Source organism: Arvicanthis niloticus, chromosome 20, assembly GCF_011762505.2.
Source record: "Arvicanthis niloticus isolate mArvNil1 chromosome 20, mArvNil1.pat.X, whole genome shotgun sequence".
NCBI classification, from domain to species: domain Eukaryota; kingdom Metazoa; phylum Chordata; class Mammalia; order Rodentia; family Muridae; genus Arvicanthis; species Arvicanthis niloticus.
Window position 1 is genome coordinate 43,137,287 of NC_047677.1, and position 23,773 is coordinate 43,161,059.

The window sequence follows — 23,773 nt, forward strand, 5'->3', positions numbered from 1 at the left end:
CGACTGTGGGTGTGCTCACTTGGCACCCAAGCCACGTCTAGTTTTCTCTTTACTGGAATGGATGAATTTAGCTCTTTGCAGTTATCTTTCATACGATGTAAAACAGCCATGTGTTCTTCTGTAAGCTTGGAACTTAATTAACTGTTTAGATGTGGACTGTGACACATAAGGGCTAGAATTCTGAATTCTTTCTCTCTAATAAATATCATTGTGAAAGAGAACAGTGATAGAGGTTTCTGAGATCGAATGCTAATATCTGTGGTGGTGTTCTATTTGTGAATTTAGGAGAAGCTGGCTCTTCGACAGCAGCTAAATGAGGCAAAGCAGCAGCTCCTCCAGCAGGCAGAGTACTGCACACAGATGGGGGCTGTCACCTGCACCCTCCTCTGGGGGGTCTCCAGCAGCGAGGAAGTCGTCAGAACCATTCTAGGAGGAGTAAGTTGTCTAGCGCTGTTGGATGTGCCTTGTGACATTGACTGCTGAGTCCTGCCATGCTGCAGATTTGTAAAGTTCACTCACCAGATGGTGGCCAGATGCCTGCTGTGTTCACTGTGTCACCTGGTGCTCTGGGGATATGTAAAATTAAGTACCATGTTCTGTCCCAGCACCCAGGAGGAGTTTTTGTATATTAACCACTTAACGTATGCATAAAAAGCTAACAGCATTCACAGGGCTCGTGTGTGTTTTACCTCATGGGTAAGACAGAAATTAAACATGAAACTTGACATATATATGTACTTAGTATATAGCACTATCTGTATGTATGTTAGGGACTTCCCATAAGGAGAGGAATTTGAAAAGGGCCTTGATGAGTAGATAGGAATGGCAGAAGATGCTAAGGACACTTTAAGAAGCATTTAAAGCAGAGGTATAGAGTGGCCTGCAGGGCATGGTAGCTCACACCTTTAATCCCAGCACACAGGAGGCAATGGCACAGGATCTCTGAGTTTGAGACCAGCCTAGTCTACAGAGCAAGTCTAGGACAGCAGGGCTATATGGAGAAACCCCGTCTCAAAAAACCAAAACAACAAAAACAAAAAAGGTAGGAGTGAGAAGTATGTCTTCCCTTAGGATAGAGGGGAGGGAGGTCACGTGACCGAGCGAAGCAGTGGGCAAGTGCTTTGAATGAAGAAGTGATGGGACACAGAGGTCACATGACCAGCGAAGCAGTGGGCAAGTGCTTTGAATGAAGGAGTGATAGGACACAGGCACACATAGGAAATTAACATGATGCTGAGTGAGTGAGGGTGAGGGCTGAGGTGCAGCCTCTGCAGGGCAGATGGGGAAGGAGGAGGCATGTGGAAGCCGGGTGAGGAAACGGGTGTGGTGTCAGGCACAGGTGACAGTGACAGTGACAGCTGAGGGAAGAGAGCACCTACAGCAGGTGAGTCTGACTCTGGGGAAGGCATAGAAGTGGAGGGAGGAAGAAAGCCAGAGCTACATTAGTCACCACTCAGAGGACACACAGTAGTAGGTCTTAAGGGACCCTGAGGAAGGTCTTAAGTGTCCTTTAAAATTTGTTGAGCTTTATTAAAGTGTAATTTTCAGGGCTGCGTGAGACTTTGCCTTAAAAATAAAGATTATTTCTATGTTGTAATTTACCCACTGGACTTAAATGGTTCACTGGTTTCTTAGAAGATTTCTAGAGTTGGGAGACCATCCCCACTCTTAGAATATTCTATCACCCAGGGCGCTCCTCTATGCTGTTCTTTATGATTTTGTTTTCTGTTTTTGCATTCTAAAATATGCCATGGTTTTAAGTAAATCTTGACAATTTTATACACACATACACACATGCAAGCTCAGTGTCTCTCAGTCACATAACCCAGGTCCTCTTCGATTTCCTATGTTCCTTTTTAATCTGTGTGTCACTAAGGCCATTAGTCCTGCCTGCATATGGCTGGGTGTAGGGCCGTCCACTAGAGCATGGGCCTACCGGTGCCCACAGTCCTGAAGAGCACTGACTCGGTAGCCATCTCCTGTCAGTTGCTCCTCTGTGAGGCAGGGCGAGGCACAGCACCTCTCAAGCCGTCTCCTGTCCATGCTAGGTTGTGGACTGGCTTGCTTTGTGCAGGCAGCACAGCTGCTGGGAGTCACAAGTGCAGTGGTCCTGTCATGTCCAGATGACGGCTTTTGTAGCATTCCTTTTATCCTCTAAGTCCCTCATCCTTTCCAGCCAGTCTTCTATGATGTTTCCTGAGCCTGGGTGTGTGTGGTCAATGCAGATGTCTCCTTAAGGGCTGAACACACAAAAGTCACTTATTTTGCTACTGTGGCCAGGTATGAGTGTCAGCATTGACTGCTTCCCTTCCTGGGAGTGTTGAGTGGTGGCGCAGGCTTCTTTATGAATGCTTCTGTAATTACACCCTGTCTCTCTTCTATATGGCTTGCCCATTCTGGTGGTGTTACCCTGGCTTCTGTGGAAAGATGTGACAGTTCTATTTTTTTTTTTTTTTTTTTTTAACTTTCAGGACAAAGCATTGAAGTTTTTCAACATCACTGGTCAGACGATGGAGAGTTTTGTGAAGTCATTGGATGGGGATGTCAAGGAAGTTGATTCTGATGAAAATCAGTTTGTCTTTGCACTGGCTGGAATTGTAACAAGTAGGTAACTTTTCAGACACAGTGCTATATATCAGGGTTGGTGATTACAGACGTGCGTGTGCATGTGCGTTCATCCTGGAGTCTATCTCGGTAAGCTGGGAGAGGTGTCAGGTATACGCCATATGGAAAAGCACCCCAAGGGCTTGTGGTCACTATCACTTACTAGAAATAACTGAGCTAAAGGAAACCCAGGTTTGGTTGGTTGGTTTCTGTTTATTATTTTGCTGTCAAAATGATCCTTCAGTCTGGCACACAGAAAACATTCTCCTGGTTCCTTTTCATCTTTTCGATGTTCTGAGAATTTGAATCAGCCCATGTGCAGTGAACATCCCAGCTGGGAGTGGAGCCGCACCCTCCTTCCATACTCAGCCTTCCACAGCAGCAGGCCTGCTGGCTTGGTAAACATCTGAGCTGCTTTGTTGGGATTGGCTTGCATGGCTTTGAGCATCTGCCTCAAGTTGAGTATGCTTGTCCCATGTGTCTGCCTGCAAATCCCAGTCTCTTTCCTTAGGTGCTTCACAGCCAGCCTTGGCTCTCTGATGTATTCAAGAAAAGCTGTGATGTCTTAGAATGTCCCTTCCCCTCCCTGGGGAAGAATGGAGAAGTTCCAGTTTGCCATAGTCTAAGCAGAAACTGGTATTAAATGTCTTCTGTGTGCAGTCGTTGTTCTTGTCTATATCATTGTCCCATTGCTGAGGAGACACCGTGAGCACAGCATGTACCTGGGGCTGCTGTGCATGTGTATGTTATATTATGTTATGGCATGACTTCCCGATGTGTAGTCACTCTGACTACTGTCAGGTCCTCATCCAGTACCATGTGGGCTCTACAAGCAGCACTGGGTTTCAGTGCTCATTGGTTAACTGCTCTGCTTGGATTTGTGAAGAGAAAGTCAGGCACTATACTATCTGCTAAGCAGACTTTTCCAGAATGTGAAGCACCTGTGACTTCTTAGGAAAAAAAATCACTGTCACCGTCATCACCATCACCATCACCATCACTACCATCAGCACTATCACCATCACCATCAGCATTATCACCATCAGCATAACCACCATCAGCACTATCACCATCAGCACTATCACCATCACCACCATCAGCACCATCACCATCACCACCATCAGCACCATCAGCATTATCACCATCAGCATCACCACCATCAGCACTATCACCATCAGCACCATCACCATTACTACCATCACCACCATCAGCACCATCACCATCACTACCATCAGCACCATCAGCACCATCACTACCATCAGCACCATCAGCACCATCACCATCAGCACTATCACCATCACCATCAGCACCATCACCATTACCACCATCAGTACTGTCACCATCACCATTAGCACCATGTTTGTGAGAGACAGCAGCAGAAATAGAGTGAAAGTGCAGTTGTGTTGATGCCATGATGCGTTCGTGGTGATGCGTGTGTGGAGGTTAGAGGGGGACGGGGAGCTGCTCCTCATGGTCTGCCACTGTGTGCTCCAGGCTGCGCCTGCCATCTTGACACTTTGTTTTGTCTTCTGCAGATGTTGCCGCCATTGCCTGTGGCCGTGAGTTCTTGGTGAATTCCAGCCGGGTGCTCCTGGACACCATGTTGCAGCTGCTGGGGGACTTAAAGCCTGGCCAGTGCACCAAACTCAAAGTGTAAGTAGATCGCAGCTCAGGCCCGCAGCTTGCACGGTGCTTGGAATATGGTGATGGAGCCTCTCTGTAAGTAAGCAGTTGGTCCAGCAAGCCTTACACACAGGAAGCAAGTTGAGGAGGACTTAAGGAAGGTGCTATCTCTTTGGATGATGTTTGATCTAATTTTATTTGCTATAGGGCCAATATGTAGCACAGGCTGGCCTTGAACTCATGTTCCTCCTGCTGGCTTTAGCCTGCTGGCTGTTGGGTTACATAGTATTTCAGAAAAAAATACCCCTTAGAGTGATCAGTGGACCCTAAGTGTTTCAGGGCTGTGTTCCTAGCTGTCTCAGGATGAGCTTCAGTAGGTGTTTGCTGTGGCAGTTTCTCACTGGGTACTGAACTTTGTAGCTATTTTTTTAAATCATTGTAACAAATCAGGACAGACTTCATTTAGTACCTCAGTGTGGTGGGTAGGATCCGAGTTGGCTTGACCAGGTCCTCTGCTGGGTGCTGGGTGTCTCATAAGCTGAAATCAAGGTGGCGCTCAGCTGGGGCCTTGGAGAAGGCTCTGGAAGAAGCTGCTTCCCTTTTCCATTCCCTCGGCTGAGTAGCTGGCCCACGAATCCTGCCCAGACATGACTGCTCTTCCTCACGTGGCCCCACTGTCATGCCACAGCGCTTCTTATAATTGGCATCTGTATTAGCTTCCTTTCTGGTTGCTGTGACAGAAGCAGTTTAAAGAAGGAAGGCTTTGTTTATGCTCACACTGTAAGGGTGCAGTAAGTCCCTGGTCCAGGGAAGGCATTGTGGCGGGAGTGGGAGGCAGCTGGCCAATGGCTTCCATGGTCAGGAAACAGAGAATGCTGACACTCAGCTGGATTTCCCCTTTTGAAAAGTATTTTTAACTCCTTATTTACATGTGTGCTCCTCATGAATCTGTGTGCATGGTATAGCATCCATGTGGAGCTCAAAGGACAACTAATGGCATCAGTTCTCTCTGCAATGTGGGCTCCAAGAGTTGAACACTGGCCAGTCAGTCTCGGTGGGAAATGTTTACCTGGTATACCATCTCACCAGCCTACTTTATCCTCTTCATCTCAGTCCAGGATCCCCAACCATAGAATGGTACCACTTATATTCAGAGCGAGTCTTCCTTCCAAGCTTTCTGGAAACATCCTCAGAGTTGCTTTTCCATGGTAATTCTAAATCCAGTTGAGTTGATAATGATTATCCATCACAGTGTGTATCACACTTTTTCTGTTGCTCCTAGCCAGAGAGGCAGCTCTGCTTTCTGTGGGCTCATGTGTTTAGATTAGGCATATTGGATAAACCTGTTTAATCAGCTCTGCGCCTGTTGATTAGTAACTCTGATTGCATCTGTAGAACCTCCTTTGCCATGTAATTTAACTTTATCAGAGTATGATGTATATATAGTCTTGGGGAGTAGAACAGGAAATCTTTTTTTTTTTTTTTTTTTTTTTGGTTTTTTGAGACAGGGTTTCTCTGTGTAGTCCTGGCTGTCCTGGAACTCACTCTTTAGACCAGGCTGGCCTCGAACTCAGAAATCCGCCTGCCTCTGCCTCCCAAGTGCTGGGATTAAAGGCGTGCGCCACCACCACCCGGCAGGAAATCTTTTTTTTCTTCTTTGGGGGGCAGTGCTGGGAATGGAACCTAGTGCTTTTCACAGCAAACATTCTTGTGCTAGCATATAGATCCATGGCAGAAAACTCGCGTTATTAGGGTTCTTCTTGTGAAGTGTTTTTTCAACTGTGTGCCTTATGCATTGCAGGTTTCTCTTACTAAGTTCAAGAGCCCCTTAAACGTCTGTGGCAGATACTTGCAGCATCTGTACCATCTTGGCCTTGGTGTCTCTTATATTTTCCCACAAAGTGGAATTTTCTTTTTCTCTTTATATACTGAATAATTTTTGGATTCATCCTGGGCGTTTGGAATATTATGTCAGAAGCCTCATGTTTAAAGTCTTTGGAAAATTCAACAGTCCATTTGGATTTGAACCACAAGTCACAGTGCTGTTTCAATATCAGCCCCATGTCTGTAATGTTTCAACCTGGTGTTTTCCAGGTCAGTGGAGCTGCCCTGTGTGTCTTCTGGTGCCACTCAAGGGCTGGTTAGAGGCCCAGAGATTTTGCTGTGTATGATGAGGTGAGGTTTGGAACTTAGAAGTATCTCTGTGGGGCCAGTCACTTCCTGAACTGCTGACTCTCCCTGATGCCTGTAGTGCTCTGGTGTCCCCAGAGCTCCACTCTGTAGCTTCATCTAAAAAGCCGAGGTTTGTTGTGGTCTGAAGTATCACTGTGGCTGCTGCTTAACTGCCTGCAGCTACCAAGGTCCTTCAAGGTAGGGAAACATCCCCTCTGCAGCCTCAGAGTTACCTGGGGCTCCTACTATCACTGCGGCTACCGGAAGAATCCCCCTTTCTTCTCCTTAGACGGAGAGAGCCTTCCGTGAAGTCTGAGTGCAGGCTAATCTAATGGGAGCTGGTGGTTTGGTACTTCATGCTGTGCTCCCATTTCGTCAGCTCCTGCACTGCTCAGCCATCGTGGATCTCAGTAGGTGCTGCAGCATTGTGTTGAGTGGAGGGAGGCTCCACGGTGATACCATGTGTGGACACACAGCAGTTTGCACTAGTGTTTTATGCTGACATGTCTGTGTGCATGAGCAATTCATGCTGTAATGTGACATGTAGTTTTCTTTGTAGCAGTGTTAAAACTTGTCTGTGGATCTGATCTGTTTCTTGGGGGGGTGGGTATCTCAAAAATTGCAGAAGTCCTAATATTGATATCACCTTTCTGTGCTTGAGGAGACATCTAGGATAGTTTTAATTTCTCTACATATACACTGCTACAATGAACACTTGGTAAATATCTCCTTGTGGACCTGTGTGCTAGTTCCTTTAGGAGTTTCCCCAGAAGTAGGATTTTTGAGAAGTGGCACTCATGCAGCTCTGTAAGATGCTGTCACTGTTCTGTCTCCTGCACCCCTGTCGGCATTTTGTTATTTATTCCTATAGAGAGTATATGTGTCATCAGTCAGCTAGCCATCCATCCATCCACCTGCATCCCTCCCTTGACTTGGGATACCAGCAAGGTTGGCATATGTTCTGCATGCTCATCCCATTAAGTCTTCTCTATTTCTTGCTAAGCTGTTTCCACAGTGCTGGTGTCTGTGTGGGCTCTGAGTGTTGATTCATTGCCTTCTTTTCTTCTGTGGTCTCTATAGAAGTATTCATGGACCAGCTTATCTCTCCTTCAGCTTCCCAGCAAGCTTTGTGTGAGGGCTGCTTCTCTGCCTCCCTTCTTTGGCCTCTGTTCTTATGGGTCTCAGTAAGCACATGTTGATGGCAGTCATGGTGAAGGCCCTGCTGCAGATCCAGCCATCACATTGGCTTCCTTTCCCAGCAGCCTTCCAGGACTGTACACAGTCAGCTCCTCTCTCTTCCACTGAAGTCCTTTCACTGTTGACCATAGCCTGAGTCCAGTTTGCTGTGCTATGTTGGGCTTTTTGGCATGCCTGTGATTCACTTCTCTCCTGGGGCATTTGCTCTAATTACTTTACTATCAAAGGATACTCATTTTCAGAGTTGTGCCTCAGGCCTAGAGATGGGTCCAGCCTTCTCCTGGCTGGTTTGTTTGTTTGTTTGTTTTGTTTTGTTTTTTGTTTTTTTGAGACAGGGTTTCTCTGTGTAGTTCTGGCTGTCCTGGAATTCACTCTGTAGACCAGGCTGGCCTCAAACTCAGAAATCTGCCTGCCTCTGCCTCCCAAGTGCTGGGATTAAAGGTGTGCACCACCACTGCCCGGCTTTCCTGGCTGGTTTTTAAGTGTAAAACTTTCTCTAAAAACTGAGCATCCTGGGCTGGAAAGATGGTTCAGTTGTTATGGTTATGGTGTTGTTATGGTGTTTTGAATGAGAATGGTCCTGTATGCTTGAATGTATGACCCCCTAGTTAGTGGAACTGTTTGGGAAGGATTAGGAGGTGTGGCCTCATCTGATGAGATGTGTCACTAGGGCTGGGCTTTGAGATTTCACAAGTCCACAACTTTCCCAGGTAGCTTTTTCTTTGCCTTGTGCTTATGGGTCAGATCACATCCTTCTATTCCATTTGCCACTCACTAATTGTAGACCTAGGTAAGAGTGATGGGCAGAAATCGTGTCACAACCTGAATGCTATTCTGCCTTCATGTTCCCTTCACCAAATGATTGCATTGCTTTTGAATCCAGCCTCTCTCAAGTTCTCAGGACTGGCACAATGCAGCTAGAGTGACTTTGTTGTGTTACTTTTTTTTTTTTTTTTTTTTTTTTTTTTTTTTTTTGAGATACCAACAAATGTCTGCTCACCCAGACAGGGCACTGACAGCAGACCAAATTACCCACTATACCCAAGTCTAGCTTAGTGAACGTACATTTTTTGGGTTACTTACTGAAATATGATGAGTCAAAGGCAGCCGGGTCCCTGAGTTCCGAGCCCAGTGTGGGCGGTGACTCGCAGGAGCCGTGAGCCTTCAGTTCCCTGGGCAACCTGGAGGCAGCTGGCCCATGCTCCAGCAGTTGTCAGTGCCGATGGAGCCTTGGGGAGAGGCTCTCCTGAGCTTCAGGAACTTCCCAAGAATGCCTTTGTTACTTCTGAGTTTTTCTTCCCCTCCTGTCATGTGACACGGGTATTTCCATTTGACCCTTGATGAAAGCAGGCAATCAAAACTCTTGCTTCATATTAGACATGTGAAATTCTCCAGCCCTTTAAAGGTGTATTCAGTTGACAAGCATGGGGGAGAAGCAACACACTCATTGGACACACTAAGACTGTGGCCTAGTTGGTAGAAGACCTGCTTAGCACATAGGAGGCCTGCCCTGTCACCATATAAATCAGGCATAGAGGTACACGCCTGTACTTCATACCCTAGAAATAGAGGTGAGGAATCAGCACAAGTTCAAGGTCACCCTCAGCTATATAGAGAGTTCAAGGCAGCATAGGCTACAGGAGATCCTGTCTCAAAGCAAACAGATAACAAAAATAGCAGCCCTCACTCTGGCTATTCCAGACATGTTGTCTTTGATCAATAAGAGCTTCCGTGAGAAGGGTCTCATAGCAATCCACACATGGCTGAAAGACACATCTTCTAGAGAGTGAGAAAGCCATGATCCAGTCACAGAGGTGGGCTGGCTCTGCAGGACATGTAGCTCCCATTAAGTTGGCTGTGAAGGCCCTGAGACTCCATTAGGCCAGTACTTCCACTGATTTCCACCCAGGTGATTACACTGAGGAGGATAAGAAAATATTAACTTCATGGAGAAGGACTAGGCAGATCTGAAACTCTGAGATGTGTTTTGCAGTTCACCATTCCATGACTAGAAATGGCCCTGCAGAGCCTGTCCTCCCTCCTGCCCTTGTCTGACTGACATGCATGTTCTGAAAACACTCTCAGTGAAACACTGTATCTGCCACTTAGGTGCCATTCATGGAGAGGGTGTTCCCTTTACCTGGCTTGCACCTCAGCCCATACCTGGGGTAGAACATTCAGCTGAGAACTAAGTGGTCACTTAGGAACAGGTCTTTTCCTGGAACCCTATTCTGTGTCATCTGTCAGGAGTCTCTCTTCCTTACAGGTGTGGGGGACTTTAAACTCAACTGTCAGCCACTCTTTTCCATGACTTCTGTCTTAGTGAGGGTTTTACTGCTGTGAACAGACATCATGACCAAGGCAAATCTTATAAAGGACAAGATTTAATTGGGGCTGACTTACAGGTTCAGAGGTTCAGTCCATTATCATCAAGGCGGGAACATGGCAGCATCCAGGCAGGCATGGTGCAGAAGCTGAGAGTTCTACATCTCCATCTGAAGGCTGCTAGAATACTGGCTTCCAGGCAGCTAGGATGAGGGTTTTAAGCCCACACCCACAGTGACACACCTACTCCAACAGGGCCACACCTCCTAATACTGCTATTCCCTGGGCCAACCATATACAAACCATTACAGCATCTGTACGACCTTACCTCTTTCCGTTAGGTTCCATTCTCTGGAAGTTTCACCACCACCCAATGCTGCCACAGGCTGGCATCCAGTTTTACCATATGGCCTCTGGGCAACACTGAAGGTCAAACAGCTGTTTTTGAGAAAAACTGATACTAAAGCACCACATGTGGATTTATAACCAGTGAAGCTGGTGCTGGTCTGCTCTCGTGTCACATAGCGATGAGCCTTAACATACAGACAGTGGCTTGCCGGGCGGTGGTGGCGCATGCCTTTAATCCCAGCACTTGGGAGGCAGAGGCAGGTGGATTTCTGAGTTCGAGGCCAGCCTGGTCTACAGAGTGAGTTCCAGGACAGCCCGGGCTATACAGAGAAACCCTGTCTCGAAAAACCAAAAAAAAAAAAAAAAAAAAACAGACAGTGGCTTAGAGCCCTGTCAGTTGTAAATCACAGTCTTAGGGTCTCACTTGACAGGGGTGGGGCCCCAAATCTAGATAAAGATGTAAAATAGTTCATGACCAGGGGTGAGGCTGGCTTAGTGGTAGAGCATCTGACTGCTAAGGATGCACTAGGTCCTGGGACTGGCCCTGTTCTGTAGGAAAACTTACCTCCTTGTTGTGTTCCTGTTTAGAAACAAGCAGACCTCTGACTGTAGGCTTCTGTCATGAATCAGCTGACCAGGACTAGGTGTGTAGGGTAGTGGTAGAACATTGCATACTGTGTGTAAGCGCAGGGTCCTATCTCCAGCACTTTGGCTAGAAGATTACACAGCTTAACCAGTTCTCTCTTAACCTACATGCTGTCTTTGATGAGAAGCTTGTTTCTGTGCCTTAGAATTGGTCAGTGGTACTGACTTGTCTATTGGGCTCAGCCAGCTGAGGATGACTGGGGTCTAGAGTCTGTGTCTGTTTGTGGTACCGATGGAGCAGGGCTGATGGAGCAGGAAGGTGGTTCATTTCATCATTGTCACCTCAGGTGACTCACTTGCAGGTCCAGCTGGTCAAGAGCAGGGGAGTACTTTCTGTCCTGTCTCAGCCTCCCCCGTTTCATTAAGCAGAATTGCTTGGGTGGCTTTCCAAGCTCACTCCTCCCACTTAAAACAATTTTTTTTTTTAAACCTCATGGTATATCAGAACACTTCCGTTACGGAAGATTTGTTTTACTAAGGAATCCAGGTTGATAGCTAAGCACTTTAAGGGCACAAAGTTAACAATAGACAGGACTTGCAACATGTTTGTTTTCTGTCCTGCCTTTATTCCTTGTGTTCTTAATGTCAGCTGTGTTTATAACAGGATCAGGGGAGCAGATACTGGGCCATTTGACAATCAGAAACCTGATACATCATTCACAAATAGTTTTTGTTGGACTAGAAATGTCATAGGAGGAATCATTTGCACAAGAAACAAGAGTCTCCTGGGTTGGTGTGGTAACTCTTTCATAACCTAGAGGTCTCTGGCTTCTGTGACATGTACCCTGGCAATGACACAGGGCTCAGGTCTCTCAAAATTGAATTGGTTCCATTTTAGCTTCTTAAGGACAACTGATCTGGGAACAAATATGAAAATTCAAAGACAGTTACGATATATGAGTAAATTTTACCATTTTGAGGTTTTGTGACAGTTAGTGCCAAATCAATACGACACTTTGTCTAGGTTTCCCTGAACCATATTCATCCTCATGTGGTAGCTCTGCTTGTTGAGGTCTAGAGGAGATTGGCTGGTTTATTATCATGCTATAAAGCAGAAGCTGGCAACTTTCTGTAAATGCGTTTGAGATATGTTTTGGGCTTGGTAGGTCACACCAGAGCTCTTACTATTACTAGTCCTGCTCTGTGGCCTTCAGCAGCTATGGGGCATCCTTTAAGGAAGAGGACTTGTGATTGTGATTTGAGATCTGAAGTAGAGGCTTTCCCCTTCTGGAGACCCAGGGTAGAGCCTCCAGGAAAGCCAGTCTCAGGGCTGACTTCTCTAGGAGCGCTACACCACATGTTTGTTAGGGTGCAGCTTTGTAATCCTTGTGAGTCTGCTAGTAAAACTCAGAAGGCTTGCAGCCTGTTGGGAGGTTGGAGGACTGAGAGTCCCTACCCTGCCGGTAGTTTTACGTCAACTTGACACAAGCTAGAGTCATCTGGGAAGAAGGAACCTCGATTGAAAAACTCTCCACAGGTTGACTGTGGGCAAGCCCGTAGGGCATTATTTTGATTGAGGATTGATGTGGGGGCCATTTCTGTGGGCAGTGCCACCCCTAGACTGGTGATCCTGAATACTATAGGAAGGCAGGCCAATCAAGCCAGAAAGAGCAAGCCAGTAAAGCGGCTCCTTAAGAGCCTTGGCATCAGCTGCTGCCTCCAGGTCCCTGCCTTCTTTGAGTTCCTGCCCTGACTTCCCTCAGCAACAGAGTATGACCTAAGAGTTGTAAACTAAAACCATTTCCTCCCCAAGTTGCTTTTGGCAATAGAAAACCTAACTAAGACACTGTTTTGGAAAGTGTTGGTACCGTTTGTCTTTCTGACTCCTGGCATTGCTGTAGCTTTGAAAATTGTCATGGAAATATGGGAAGAAGGGCGATTTTGTTTGTGTGCATTGTGCCCAGTTGAAGTTCTCAGTTGCTGGTGTGACTCTTTTTCTATATCCAATTGCTAGTCTGTGATATGGTAAAGACAAACCAAAGAGCCTGCCTTTCTCAGACTGAAGTCTTGGGGGAAACCTAGCATCCCAACAGAAAACTGCAGTAGGTGTTGTGTGTGCTATGTGCGCATGTGCCATCATTTCCATAATTAGTCTGTCAGTAGACTGCATCACTGTTCCTGATTTCTTCTTGCTCCAGGCTGCCATATGTTCTGGCATGGTGCTGTTGCCCATTTTACCTTAATTTACAAACTTGTAGCCTTTACAGAATTTTTATATTAATTATTATATAAAACTTATGGCCATAGAACATTTTGGAAATTGTTCAAATTTATGCCCAAAGGAAGTACTTAGCTCTCCACAGTTGACTGTCCCTGCTAGTTAAATATCTGACGGCCTGTCTCTTGGCCATTGCAGAGTATGTGTTGTGGGCCTCTAAGCTCTGCTGTATTTTCCTGAAGAGAGCTGATGCTCGTCTTAGCAGGGCCTGGCTGTGCCTCATCCTCAGTTTGCAGCACTCACTCTGCTCGGTGTCTTAGTGTCTGCCTCAGACTGGCAGGATATTCTGGCCTGCTATGCACTCAGGAGCTCTGTCATGTGCAGTAGGTGCTTCTACATTGGAGCCTTTTCATCTGCTTCGTCCTCCTTTGCCTACAGTCTGGGAAATCCAGGCTCTGTCTTCTAACTCATGCTGTGTGGACTTTCATGAAAGCTGCCCTCTGTGTCTCCAGCAATACTCTGCTTGGATGGGGGTGCTGCGCACAGATCCTCTTTTTTTGTTGTTGTTGTTTGTTTTTGGTTTTTTGTTTGTTTGTTTTTTTGAGACAGGGTTTCTCTGTGTAGCCCTGGCTATCCTGGAACTCTCTCTGTAGACCAGGCTGGCCTCGAACTTAGAAATCTGCCTGCCTCTGCCTCCCAAGTGCTGAGATTAAAAGCATGCGCCACCACTGCCCAGCAAAGAGACACTGCTTCCTGTGCTGGTTCTGACTCAATTTTTTTTTTTTGGGGGGGGGGGCGTTTGAGACAGGGTTTCTCTGTGTAGCCCTGGTTGTCCTGGAACTCACTCTGTAGACCAGGCTGGCCTCGAACTCAGAAACCTGCCTGCCTCTGCCTCCCAAGTGCTGGGATTAAAGGCGTGCGCCACCACCGCCTGGTCACACAGATCCTTTTAAGAGGGAGAATTTCTAACTACTCTAAGTGAGAGGGCTGTTGCCTTGCAGGTTGGGCTATCATCACTGTTGCTCAGTAAGTTTCAACTTCCCCTAAAACTGTGGGTGTGTGTTTCATGACTTTTATTTTAAAAGTTTATGCTATATATTCATTATTGTTTAGTTCTAACTGTTATCTGATTACTCCTGTAGTGGCCCAAGTAGCAAGAACCCCAAAACCCACTGAGGAGTCAATTTCAATGCAAACACATAAGGGTCTTTATTATAAGCTCGAGAGCAAGGACTCTCACCGACACCATCACAGCAGGTCAGAAGTGAGAGCCCCGAGTCTCGGGGTGTAGGGTATTTACTGTAGTTATAGCAAGCTTGGGGAATTTCCATATGGGTCAGCAAGTTAATATTTTAAAAACTGTATTTCTGGTGTAATCTTCAGGAAGCAAACACAGGGGCAAAACCACCTGACACACAGGATGGCTAGGTTATCTGTTTTCTGCAGGATGTCTTAGGTTATCTATTTGTACCTTGACCCTGCCCTTGTAGCCTGACTGGCTGTTGTTAGGGAAGGGGGTGCCATAGAATGTTTGCTCAAGTGGACTTTGTGGTTTTCCTCTTGGAATTGGAGTTTAGCGCCTGAAGCTTCAAAAATGGAGTTGGTTGGGCTTTATAACTCCTACTTAGTTATTTGGCTTATTTTTATAGAGACATTCTAGCCGGAGGAGAAGGTTATTTTTTAAATTATGAGTATGTGAATATATGCACTTGAGTGTGGGTAGAGTCAGATCCCCTGGAGTCCATGAGGATGAGAATGGCCCCAAGTGGTGCTGGGGACTGAACTCCTCTGGAAAGCAACAAGTGCTCCTAACTGCTGAGGGGTCTCTCCAGACCAGAGACATTGTTTTTATTTTCCAAATACTGCTTGGAGTCTTAAAACTTACTTTAAAAAATAATTTTAAGTCAGTCTGAAACAGGAGGATCAAAGTCCTGGCTATGTAGTCAGATCCTGTTTCAAAGCAATTAAAAATTGTTTTAAACTTAATTGCATGGTGAGTCAGAGAATCTGTGTAATGTACTAGGTACGTGAGAGCCTGCTGCTGTTCACTGGCTGCTTTGTGGTTCTGTTGATAAGCTCTTTAGCACAGTATATATTTAAAAATTATAGTTACATTTAGTGTTTGTGTTGTACATGTATGTACGTGTGTGCCATAGCATGCCTGTGAAGGTCAGATATCAGAGGACAGCTTCTGGGACTTTTGTTCTCTCCTTCCATAGTGTGGGTCCCTAGGATTGAACTCAGGTCATCAGATTTGCCAACAAGTGCCTTTATCTGTTGCACCGTTATGCATCTTCCTGCAAGGTTTTTTTGAGGAGCAAGTCTAAATGCCTGCCATTGGTAGAGTGATGGCTTCCTGGGGACCTGGGTGTTTGGCACTGCAGTAGTTCTCCTCAGTGTTCCCTCTCTGTCAGCGTTTGCTTGGTGCATCTTCTGCTGTTCCTTTACTTGCATCCTTTGTGTGAACTTTCATTTTAGATGTGTTGTATGGTTGTGATGTAAACCAGTCTAACAGTCTGCCTTTTGGCAAGATAATCCTGCCTACTAACATTTCCAGCTATTGAAATCCCTGGCTTTATTCCTTTCGTTTTGTCTCGTTTTTATTTGGATTATTTGATACCTTCCCCCCAATATCTCTACCCCCCCTTTTCTTTTCCTGTTTCTTCACGCGGCTCCTCGGATGCCTTTCTTCTCTCAGTTTACTTTCCTCCCAAGGGTATTAAAAGTTGACCTCTTCTCAGTGACTAGCTTCCCCTTAGAGCATGCTTGGATATATTTGGTGTCTACTTGAAAGTAATGAATACCTTTCTCTTTTGAACAGTACAGGGACCTCAGAATGATTTAGTTCTTACCTCCACATGTGTTTGGAAACAGTTCCTGCTTTGTTGGAAATATATTAGTCACAGTGTTAGACATTGTTATTGCTGCCTTTCCCCTAGTGTTTCCTTCTCTGTTTGCATTTCTGTACCGTGGTTCCCTTTCCCGTTTCTTGTTGTACCTCAGAACTTTCTTCTGAGGTCATTTTCTCTCTCTCTCTCTCTCTCTCTCTCTCTCTCTCTCTCTCTCAAGTTCTTCTTTTAAGATTTTATAGTTAAGGTTGTTTTGGGGACAATTCTCTTGAGATTTCTTTTGTATTATTTGCTCGAAATATTTTTTGATGGGTTTTTAATTCTGAGGTTACAGTGATTTTTCAGTTCTTTTGAGAAGCACACATTGCCTTCCCTCTGGCATCTATCTGAAAAAAAAAACTTTGTGTATAATTTGTGTGTACAGTGTATGTGCATGTTCATGTGTGTGGATGTAAGCAAGCATATTATAATATGTAGAGGTCTCAAGTGTTATTCTTTATCTTCACCTGGTTTGAGACAGGGTATCTTTTTTTCTTTCTGTTGTGTATGAGACTGGCCCATGCATTTAGAGATTCTCTTGTGTCTGCCTCTCGTCTCCCTGTAGGGATGATGGACTCACAGATTTACTGTTGCATAGGGAGCCCACAGCAGACCAAAGTACAGATACCATCAAGTCCAACTTGAAGACCCAATGAGTTTTATTGAGGGCACTTTCAGGAATATGGGTTACAAAGGCAGTTGTATCACCAGAGCCACCCCAGCATGTGTGACAGTACACGGCACAGCCTGCAGGCACTCAGCAGGAGGGAGAGTGTCCTTCTCAGGCTGTCAGTTGAGCTGAGCCTCTTCCATCAACCACTCTTTAGTTCTGTAGGTAGTTTGGCTAGTCTTGCTTCTTCCCGGTGCCTGGGCTGCTTTTAGAGTCATCTTTGCAGCTTGGCTTGTCTGAGAGTGACTCCCAGCACTCCAAATGTTTATGTACTCTTGGGGAAGAAAGGGGCCTAGTGAATCTGGCCAGTTTTGAGGGCTTGCTGAAGCTCTTTTGAATTTTTTGCTTCCTGTCTTAATAGGCTTCCCTGTAGGATAGAGTGTTTTACCCAGTACTCCCCAAACATCCTGTCTTTTCACCTCCTTGTACATATCATGGTCTAGGATATCCGAGTGTCTCTCTTTCCCTTTACAGCCTATACCTTTTTTTTTTTTTTAATTTATTTTATTTCAGAGAGATCTGCTTCTGTTCTGCTTCTTGATCTATTGCCTATGTCTTAAGAAATTTCCAAGTTGGAAGGTAAACTTGGTAAACTGCTGCACAGAACCCATATACTACCATGTCCAGCTTTATGTGGAGTATAGAGATCCAGACAGGTCTGTGGCTTGACAGTAAGTGGTTACCAACTGAACAATCTCCCCAGCCCTGGCTTCTGTCTTTGATGCTGAGAGTTCAGCTTTGGGGTGTCTTTTGTGTCATTTACTCTTACACTTGAAACACTCTCTGGTTTTGGTATATGGTGATTAGATTGTGATGTGTGTATATCTATATTTGTTCTAATCTGAAGGCTATTTCCTTATTTCTTGAAAAGTCTCAGCCTTACTTTTCTGAAACATGTTTTTCTTTTGTGTTTTTGGGGGATCTTTCACGGAGCACTCACTGGAAGACAGTCGGACTTCCTCTCTCTAGCTACTCTGATTTATCTTTTTTTTGTTGTTGTTGTTTTGCTTTGTTTGTTTTTCCTTTTCATGTGTCTAGGTCTTGGAATTTACAGTTTGTTTATTTTTAGGATGATTTTATTTTTTATTTAAAAATTGTGTGTCTGTGGTGGATATGTGCACATTAGTACAGGTGTCTGGAGTTCAGAAGAGAGTACTAGATCCCTTGCAGCTGTATGTGACAGCAAGCCATTTTACATGGATGCTGGGACCCAAACCAGGTCCCCTGCAAGGGCAGCCAGTGCTCATAACTGCTGAGCCAGCTCTCTAGTATTCATAGTTTAAAGTGGAAATCTCTGGCTCTTTGGAGACTCAGTTAGTTTATAATGAAGTTTTGCTGGGCACACAGGTGAAAGGACGCTTTGCTGAAGCAGACACAGGTGAAAGGGTATTTTGCTATAGCAAACATGAAGGGACACATGATGTTTAGAAGGAATATAAATATGACCCCACAGACAGTGGGAGCTCGGGCATTTTGCTTTGCTCTACCTCGCTAGTCTTCGCTGAGGACACCATGTATTCGCCATACATTGTGTTGCTGAACTTTGCTTGTAGTGACATCATAGCAACTCACCAAAGACCTTCTGGTGAGATTCCTGATGCTTCTTGCTACTTTCATGAACTCAGGCTGAGTCCTTGTGGTTTCTTCTGGATTGAACTGCCCCTGCTCATTTGTGTATGGTGTCTGCTGAGTGGACTGAACTGCAGCTGCTGGTTTTTGTTTGGTGTTTGCTAGTGGACTGGACTGAGAACAGTAAAGATTGGAATTGCCCCGAAGAACTATTTCTACTTCCCCATATGCTAATAATCTTTCTTTTCCACTATCTTTGGTGAATAGTGAGCTAGAGGGGAGATTGAACCCTTATTAAGGTAGGCTTTGAAAAATATATGCCTATAATAGTTTTCATTTTTATAAGGTTTGCTAAGGAGATTTTTTTTTCAGTGTGTTTGTATGTACCTGTGTGTGTGTGTGTGCTCGTGTGTGTGTAAGGAGCAGAAGTTGATGTTGGCTGTCTTCTCAACTCCCCTTTAGGGTTATGTTTTATTTTTATGTGCTTGGCCTTGAGCTCAGGGTCTCATGTTTGTATAGCAAGCGCGTAGCTGACTGAGACATCTCCCTGACCTAGGTTCTACTTGTTTTGTTCTGCCTGGTGATTCACAATGGTAGCCTTAGCTTCTTTGTCATGTTTTAGTTTCTCTTAATTTTTACTGCTGGAAATTAGTGGTGTACACTTTTAATCACAGCACTCAGGGAGCAGAGGCAGGTTGACCTCTTGTGAATTCAAGGTTAGCCTGGTCTGTGTTTCTGGTTCCAAGATACCCAGAACTACATAGTAAGACTCTGTTTTTAAAAAACAAGACAAATCAAAAACAAAACCAAGAAATAACAAAGTTTTTTTTCTAGCTAGTCAGCATATCTGTCTTCTGTTCTGGGGTTGATACCTCAAATGACTGAACACTGTTTGGTTCTGGCTCTGCCACTGTTCTTATGCTGGCTATTACTTGTTCCGTCTTGGGTTATCATGCACTATCCAGTAGTCTGTGATATAAACTCACATTTGTTAGGGCTCTGTGCTTCTTGGAAGACAAGGCAGATCTTTACTGTCTAGGAAGAGTGGGGAATCTCCCATTCTTGCTGACTGTATATTGTCATTGGTTTGTGAGCATTTAAGGTTTGCTGACAGTATGAGTTCATGCCAGGCTTGAAGTTTGTTATTTTCTGCTTCTCAGCAGGGTCTCTGACTGTGTCTATGTCTGCCCGGGGCTTTCTCTCTGTCTTTCCACATGAAGGCACTGTAATGGAAGCTCTCAGCTTCTGGAACCTGTCATGGTCTGTACTTGCCTCCCACTTTGGACTGGAACAAAGAGATGCTCGTTTAATTCCTGGCAAGCTCATTGGCAATTTAAAATGAAGTATTGAAAATAAAGAATTTGGGCAAATTCATATGGATGCATGTGCCTGTGTCAAAATGTTGTACATAAAATTACAAAATAGCCCCCTCCCCCAGGAAGGCCTTGGCATGCTAGGTAGTGCTCTACCACTGAAGTACACTCCAGCTGTTATCCAGCTTTGTGTGTGTTTGTATGGTATCTGTGTGGAATACAGACATGTACATGCTATAGAGCATGTGTAGCTGTATGAATGTGAGCATGCACGTGCCATGGCACACATGTAGGGGTCATGGGAAAACCTCAGGTGTCTAGCCTCCCCTTTCATCTTTTTGAGATGGAACCAAGGGTCCCTCGGTTGCTACTGTGGTTTCTAGGTTAGCTGGCCTATGAGCTTCCCGGGATTCTCTTGCCTTTACTTCCCATTCTGCTGCAGGAGCACTGAGATTATAGGTGTGCTCTCCTATGTCTAGCCTTATATAAGTTCTGGGGATTTGACCCAAGTTCCTGGTGCTTGTGTGGCAAGCACTTTTATCTAGGAAGCCATCTCCAAGCCTGTTGTCTGGCCTGCTTACTGCTCAGCAATACGAAGGGTCTGGGAGTCTCTATGTTATATGCACCCATAGAAACTAAAGATCTATACTGTATAGCTTCTAATGGACACTTGACTTGCCAGTTCTTCAAAACAGTACATAAACTCCTATTTTGCTGGGGCCGTGGCCTTGGTTGTTCAGAGTATGGGTTGTGATAGATTGGGATCTTCACGTAGTGTGTTATGCCATCTGGCCTGGCCTGGTCTGATGATGTCACATGTCACGTACTGTCTTAGTTACTTGTCTACTGTGTTAATAAAAACACCATGACCCAGGCAACTTATAAAAGGAAGGGTTTATTTGGGCCTATGGTTTCAGAGGGATAAGGGTCCATCACAGCAGGGAACATGGAAACAGGCAAACAGGCATGGTATAGAGCCTCATCTGAGAGCTTACATCTTAATCCACAAACAGGAAGCAGAGAACAACTAGGAGTCCTTTGAAACCTTAAAGCCCACACCAGTGACACACTTCGAACAAGGCCACGATTCCTACCTAATCCGTCTCAAACAGTTTCATCCATTCTGAGAACCAAGTATTTAAACATGTGAGCCTATGAGTTATCTCATTCAAACAAGTACATTCCACATTCTGGCTCCCATAGGCCCATGGCCATATATATCATAATACAAAAGGCATTTAGTCCAACTTCAAAAGTCCCTAAAAGTCTTAGTCTAACACTGTTTAAAAGTCCAAAGTTCAAAATCTCTTCTGAGACTCAAGGCAATAAAAAAGCAAATTATATACTTATAATAATATGCAGTGGCACAGAATATACATTACCATCCTAGAAAGGAGGAACAGGGCCTAGTTAGGAAATGGTGGACCAGAGACAGACTGAAACCCAGCAGGGCATACTTGAAATCGTGTAGTTCCATGTGCAATGTCAAAGAGCTGAGTCGTCTCCTCTGCCAGCGTTGGCTGCCTGTAGCACCTCTCGCTCACGGCTGGTTCTGTTCCCTGTCTGCAGCTCTTGGCAGATCCTCGTGGCTCTGACATCTCCATATATTGGAACCTTCAGTGCAGTCCAGGCTTCACTTTTATAGTTTCACATGATGGCCTTTGAGGGCCTCTGTGCAGGGAGTCTCCTGACACATGCCTGACCTAAGCAGCAATCTGTAACCACAGAGGAAGATTCCATGATCCCTGTGTTGGTATGTTCCTTATGACATGAAAGTTAGCAGCACATAGATGATACTGCCAGTGTGGGGTGAGCCTTGTCCCCTAGAGTCACATCTGCAGCAGCTTTGGTTTGTTACTGCTTTTTAGGAGCAGAAGTTCCTTAAGCCTTTTCCTTTCACAAGTTAGCAGCTTATCTGAGTGGAGTCGTGCCCTGAGGACATCCCTCCCTTTATTTCAGTGTGATTCAGCCTTCTTAACTTCTCATCTCTTTCAACACAAGCTTTGGCTCCCACAGTTTTCTCACTTTTCTTCAAACTATGCATTTTGTATTTCTCTTTGCCCTGCTTGTTTTTTTCCATAATAGACCTGCATAAGTGATTACTAATAAGCATAAGACAGAGTCAGTGACAGGCTGCCTTGAAATCACCTCTACTAAAGAAATTACTTACTTTTCAGTTTAGCCTCAGCCAGATTCTTAGAATGAGGGCCATTCTCGCTCAGGTAGCTGCAGAATGGTCTCCAGCCTAGTCGCTGACAGTGTTCCCTCCATAGCGTCTCGGGCCTGACCTCTACAGTCCCTGTGCACTCAGCACTGGCTTCCAGATTCCTGCTAGGATGTTCCATTAACCTCTGCTTACAGCTTTCAACCAGTTTCCTAGTCCAGGACTTCAGGCCTTCTATGTCCTCCAAACCCACACGGTCAAATCTGGCACTGCAGTCAGTCTACTCCGGTGTCACCCTGTGTCTTAGTTACTGTCTGTTGCTGTGATAAGGCAGCATGACCAAGGCAGCTTATAAAAAGAATTTGAGATGTGGTCCTGGAGGGATGAGAGAGAGTCCATCACTAGCAAGGTGGGGAGCATGGCAGCAGGCAGGCAGGCATGGCAGTGCAGCCTCAGCTGACAGTTCACAGCATCCCATAAACAGGAAGTAGACAGCACACTGAGAATAGTCCTTTGAAACCGCAAAGCCTACTCCCAGTGAGACACCTCCTCCAAAAAGGCCATCCCTCCTAATTCTTCCCAGATAATTCCACTAACTGGGGACCAGGTATTCAAACATGAACCTATGAACCATTCCTATTCAGGCCACCAGGAACTCTTTGGATAAAACCTATGATTAGTTTTTAGATGACTTCATTGAACCTCAAGAACACAGTACACTTATAAACTGAGGGCTGCTTGAATATAAATGCAGGCTTGGTACTACAAGGGCTGAGACATTGGGTTGTGAGGTTTCCCACGAGACCCTCTGCCTGTGGTTCAATACACAGAAGGTGATGTCACAACGCTACTGCTAAAGCTTCCCATTATCTTACAGCTCTCTGTAGATGAAACCACTAAACATGTCTTCCACTTTGTAAATGTTCTACCCAGATATCAATGTTGCACATCTGAGATGTAAAAATGTCTAGGTCCTTTAGAGTGGGAGATGAATTCAAGGTGAAATATATACAATGTGGGTAGCCTAGCATATCAACACTGTATTCTTTTGCATTTCAGTCTAATGCTGATGTCCCTGTATAATGTGAGCATCAATTCAAAAGGCTTGAAATACATCAGTGAGAGTCCTGGATTTATCCCTTTGCTGTGGTGGCTTTTGAGTGGTAAGGAGTCCTTTGCTATGTTCTTGTGTGGTTGTATGCTCTGCCCCCACAGCTGGAGAAGGTATTGGTGCATTAGAAAGCAGGAGCTATTATCTTATGATGTTTACTCTTTGAAAATGAATTTCCAGAGCAGCTTGGCAAGTTACAGGTTCTCTGTGTGGGGGTGGCTTCTGGGGATGGAAGAGGAACACTCTTTCATAGTGGTAATGTTCAAATCTGGGTACTCTCAGACATTGGCTTCTCAATGCTTGTCCCTGCTCCTCCCCCAAATGACTTCCAATTTTGGAAAGCCAACTGGTACATCAGTGGTTTTATAGTTATTTTTCTTAAATATTGATTTTAGTTTAGTTGTGACCTTTGACACAAAGGTCATTTTATGAAACATCAACAACATGGTCCTTCTCTGAAAGCAGAATAGTAGACAGGTGGTGCACACGGAAGGAGAAGTTCAGAAGTCTAGACAAAGTGAGATTGGAGACACGCAAAGTTCCATATGATTGTAACTTCAGAGCTGTAATTAAACAAAACTTATCTTACTGCTGCCTTTCTTGTTGATCTTTACCTAAAGTCCTGTCCCAATTTTACCATAATTGTAAAGCCTAAAAAGTATACACATCATTCAAATATTCAAGTGACAAAAAATTAATTTTTCATTTTTTCATAACTCAGATCTATTTTTGAACTTTAGTTACTGTTGATGTAAATACTTTCTTTTCTAATAGTTTTATTGAGATCCAATAACTATATATATCTTAAATGGAAAATGGATCATTTGCATATAAATATCTACCTATAAAATCATTACCATAGTTAAGGTCACAGACATCACCCTACAAGGCACGTCCCCTCTCTCCCACCTGCCTCTCCCTTTCCAGTGAGCTGCTCACCTCTTTTCTACACTGTTGTTCAGTTTCTGTTTTCTACAGTGATTGTA

At 44.9% G+C, this 23,773-nt stretch overlaps 1 protein-coding gene across 8 annotated transcripts in view; it reads left to right on the forward strand.

Moving 5' to 3' along the window:
• Window positions 1–23,773, forward strand: part of Hsf2bp (heat shock transcription factor 2 binding protein) — a 79,899-nt gene that overhangs the window by 24,527 nt on the left and 31,599 nt on the right. For all 8 annotated transcript variants that reach the window (XM_076916732.1, XM_076916733.1, XM_034524211.2 and 5 more), the window contains 4 exons: window positions 286–435; window positions 2,472–2,604; window positions 4,140–4,257; window positions 22,736–22,839. In XM_076916732.1, the coding sequence (XP_076772847.1) occupies window positions 286–435; window positions 2,472–2,604; window positions 4,140–4,257; window positions 22,736–22,839 (505 nt within the window). The remainder of the gene's footprint in view (window positions 1–285; window positions 436–2,471; window positions 2,605–4,139; window positions 4,258–22,735; window positions 22,840–23,773) is intronic.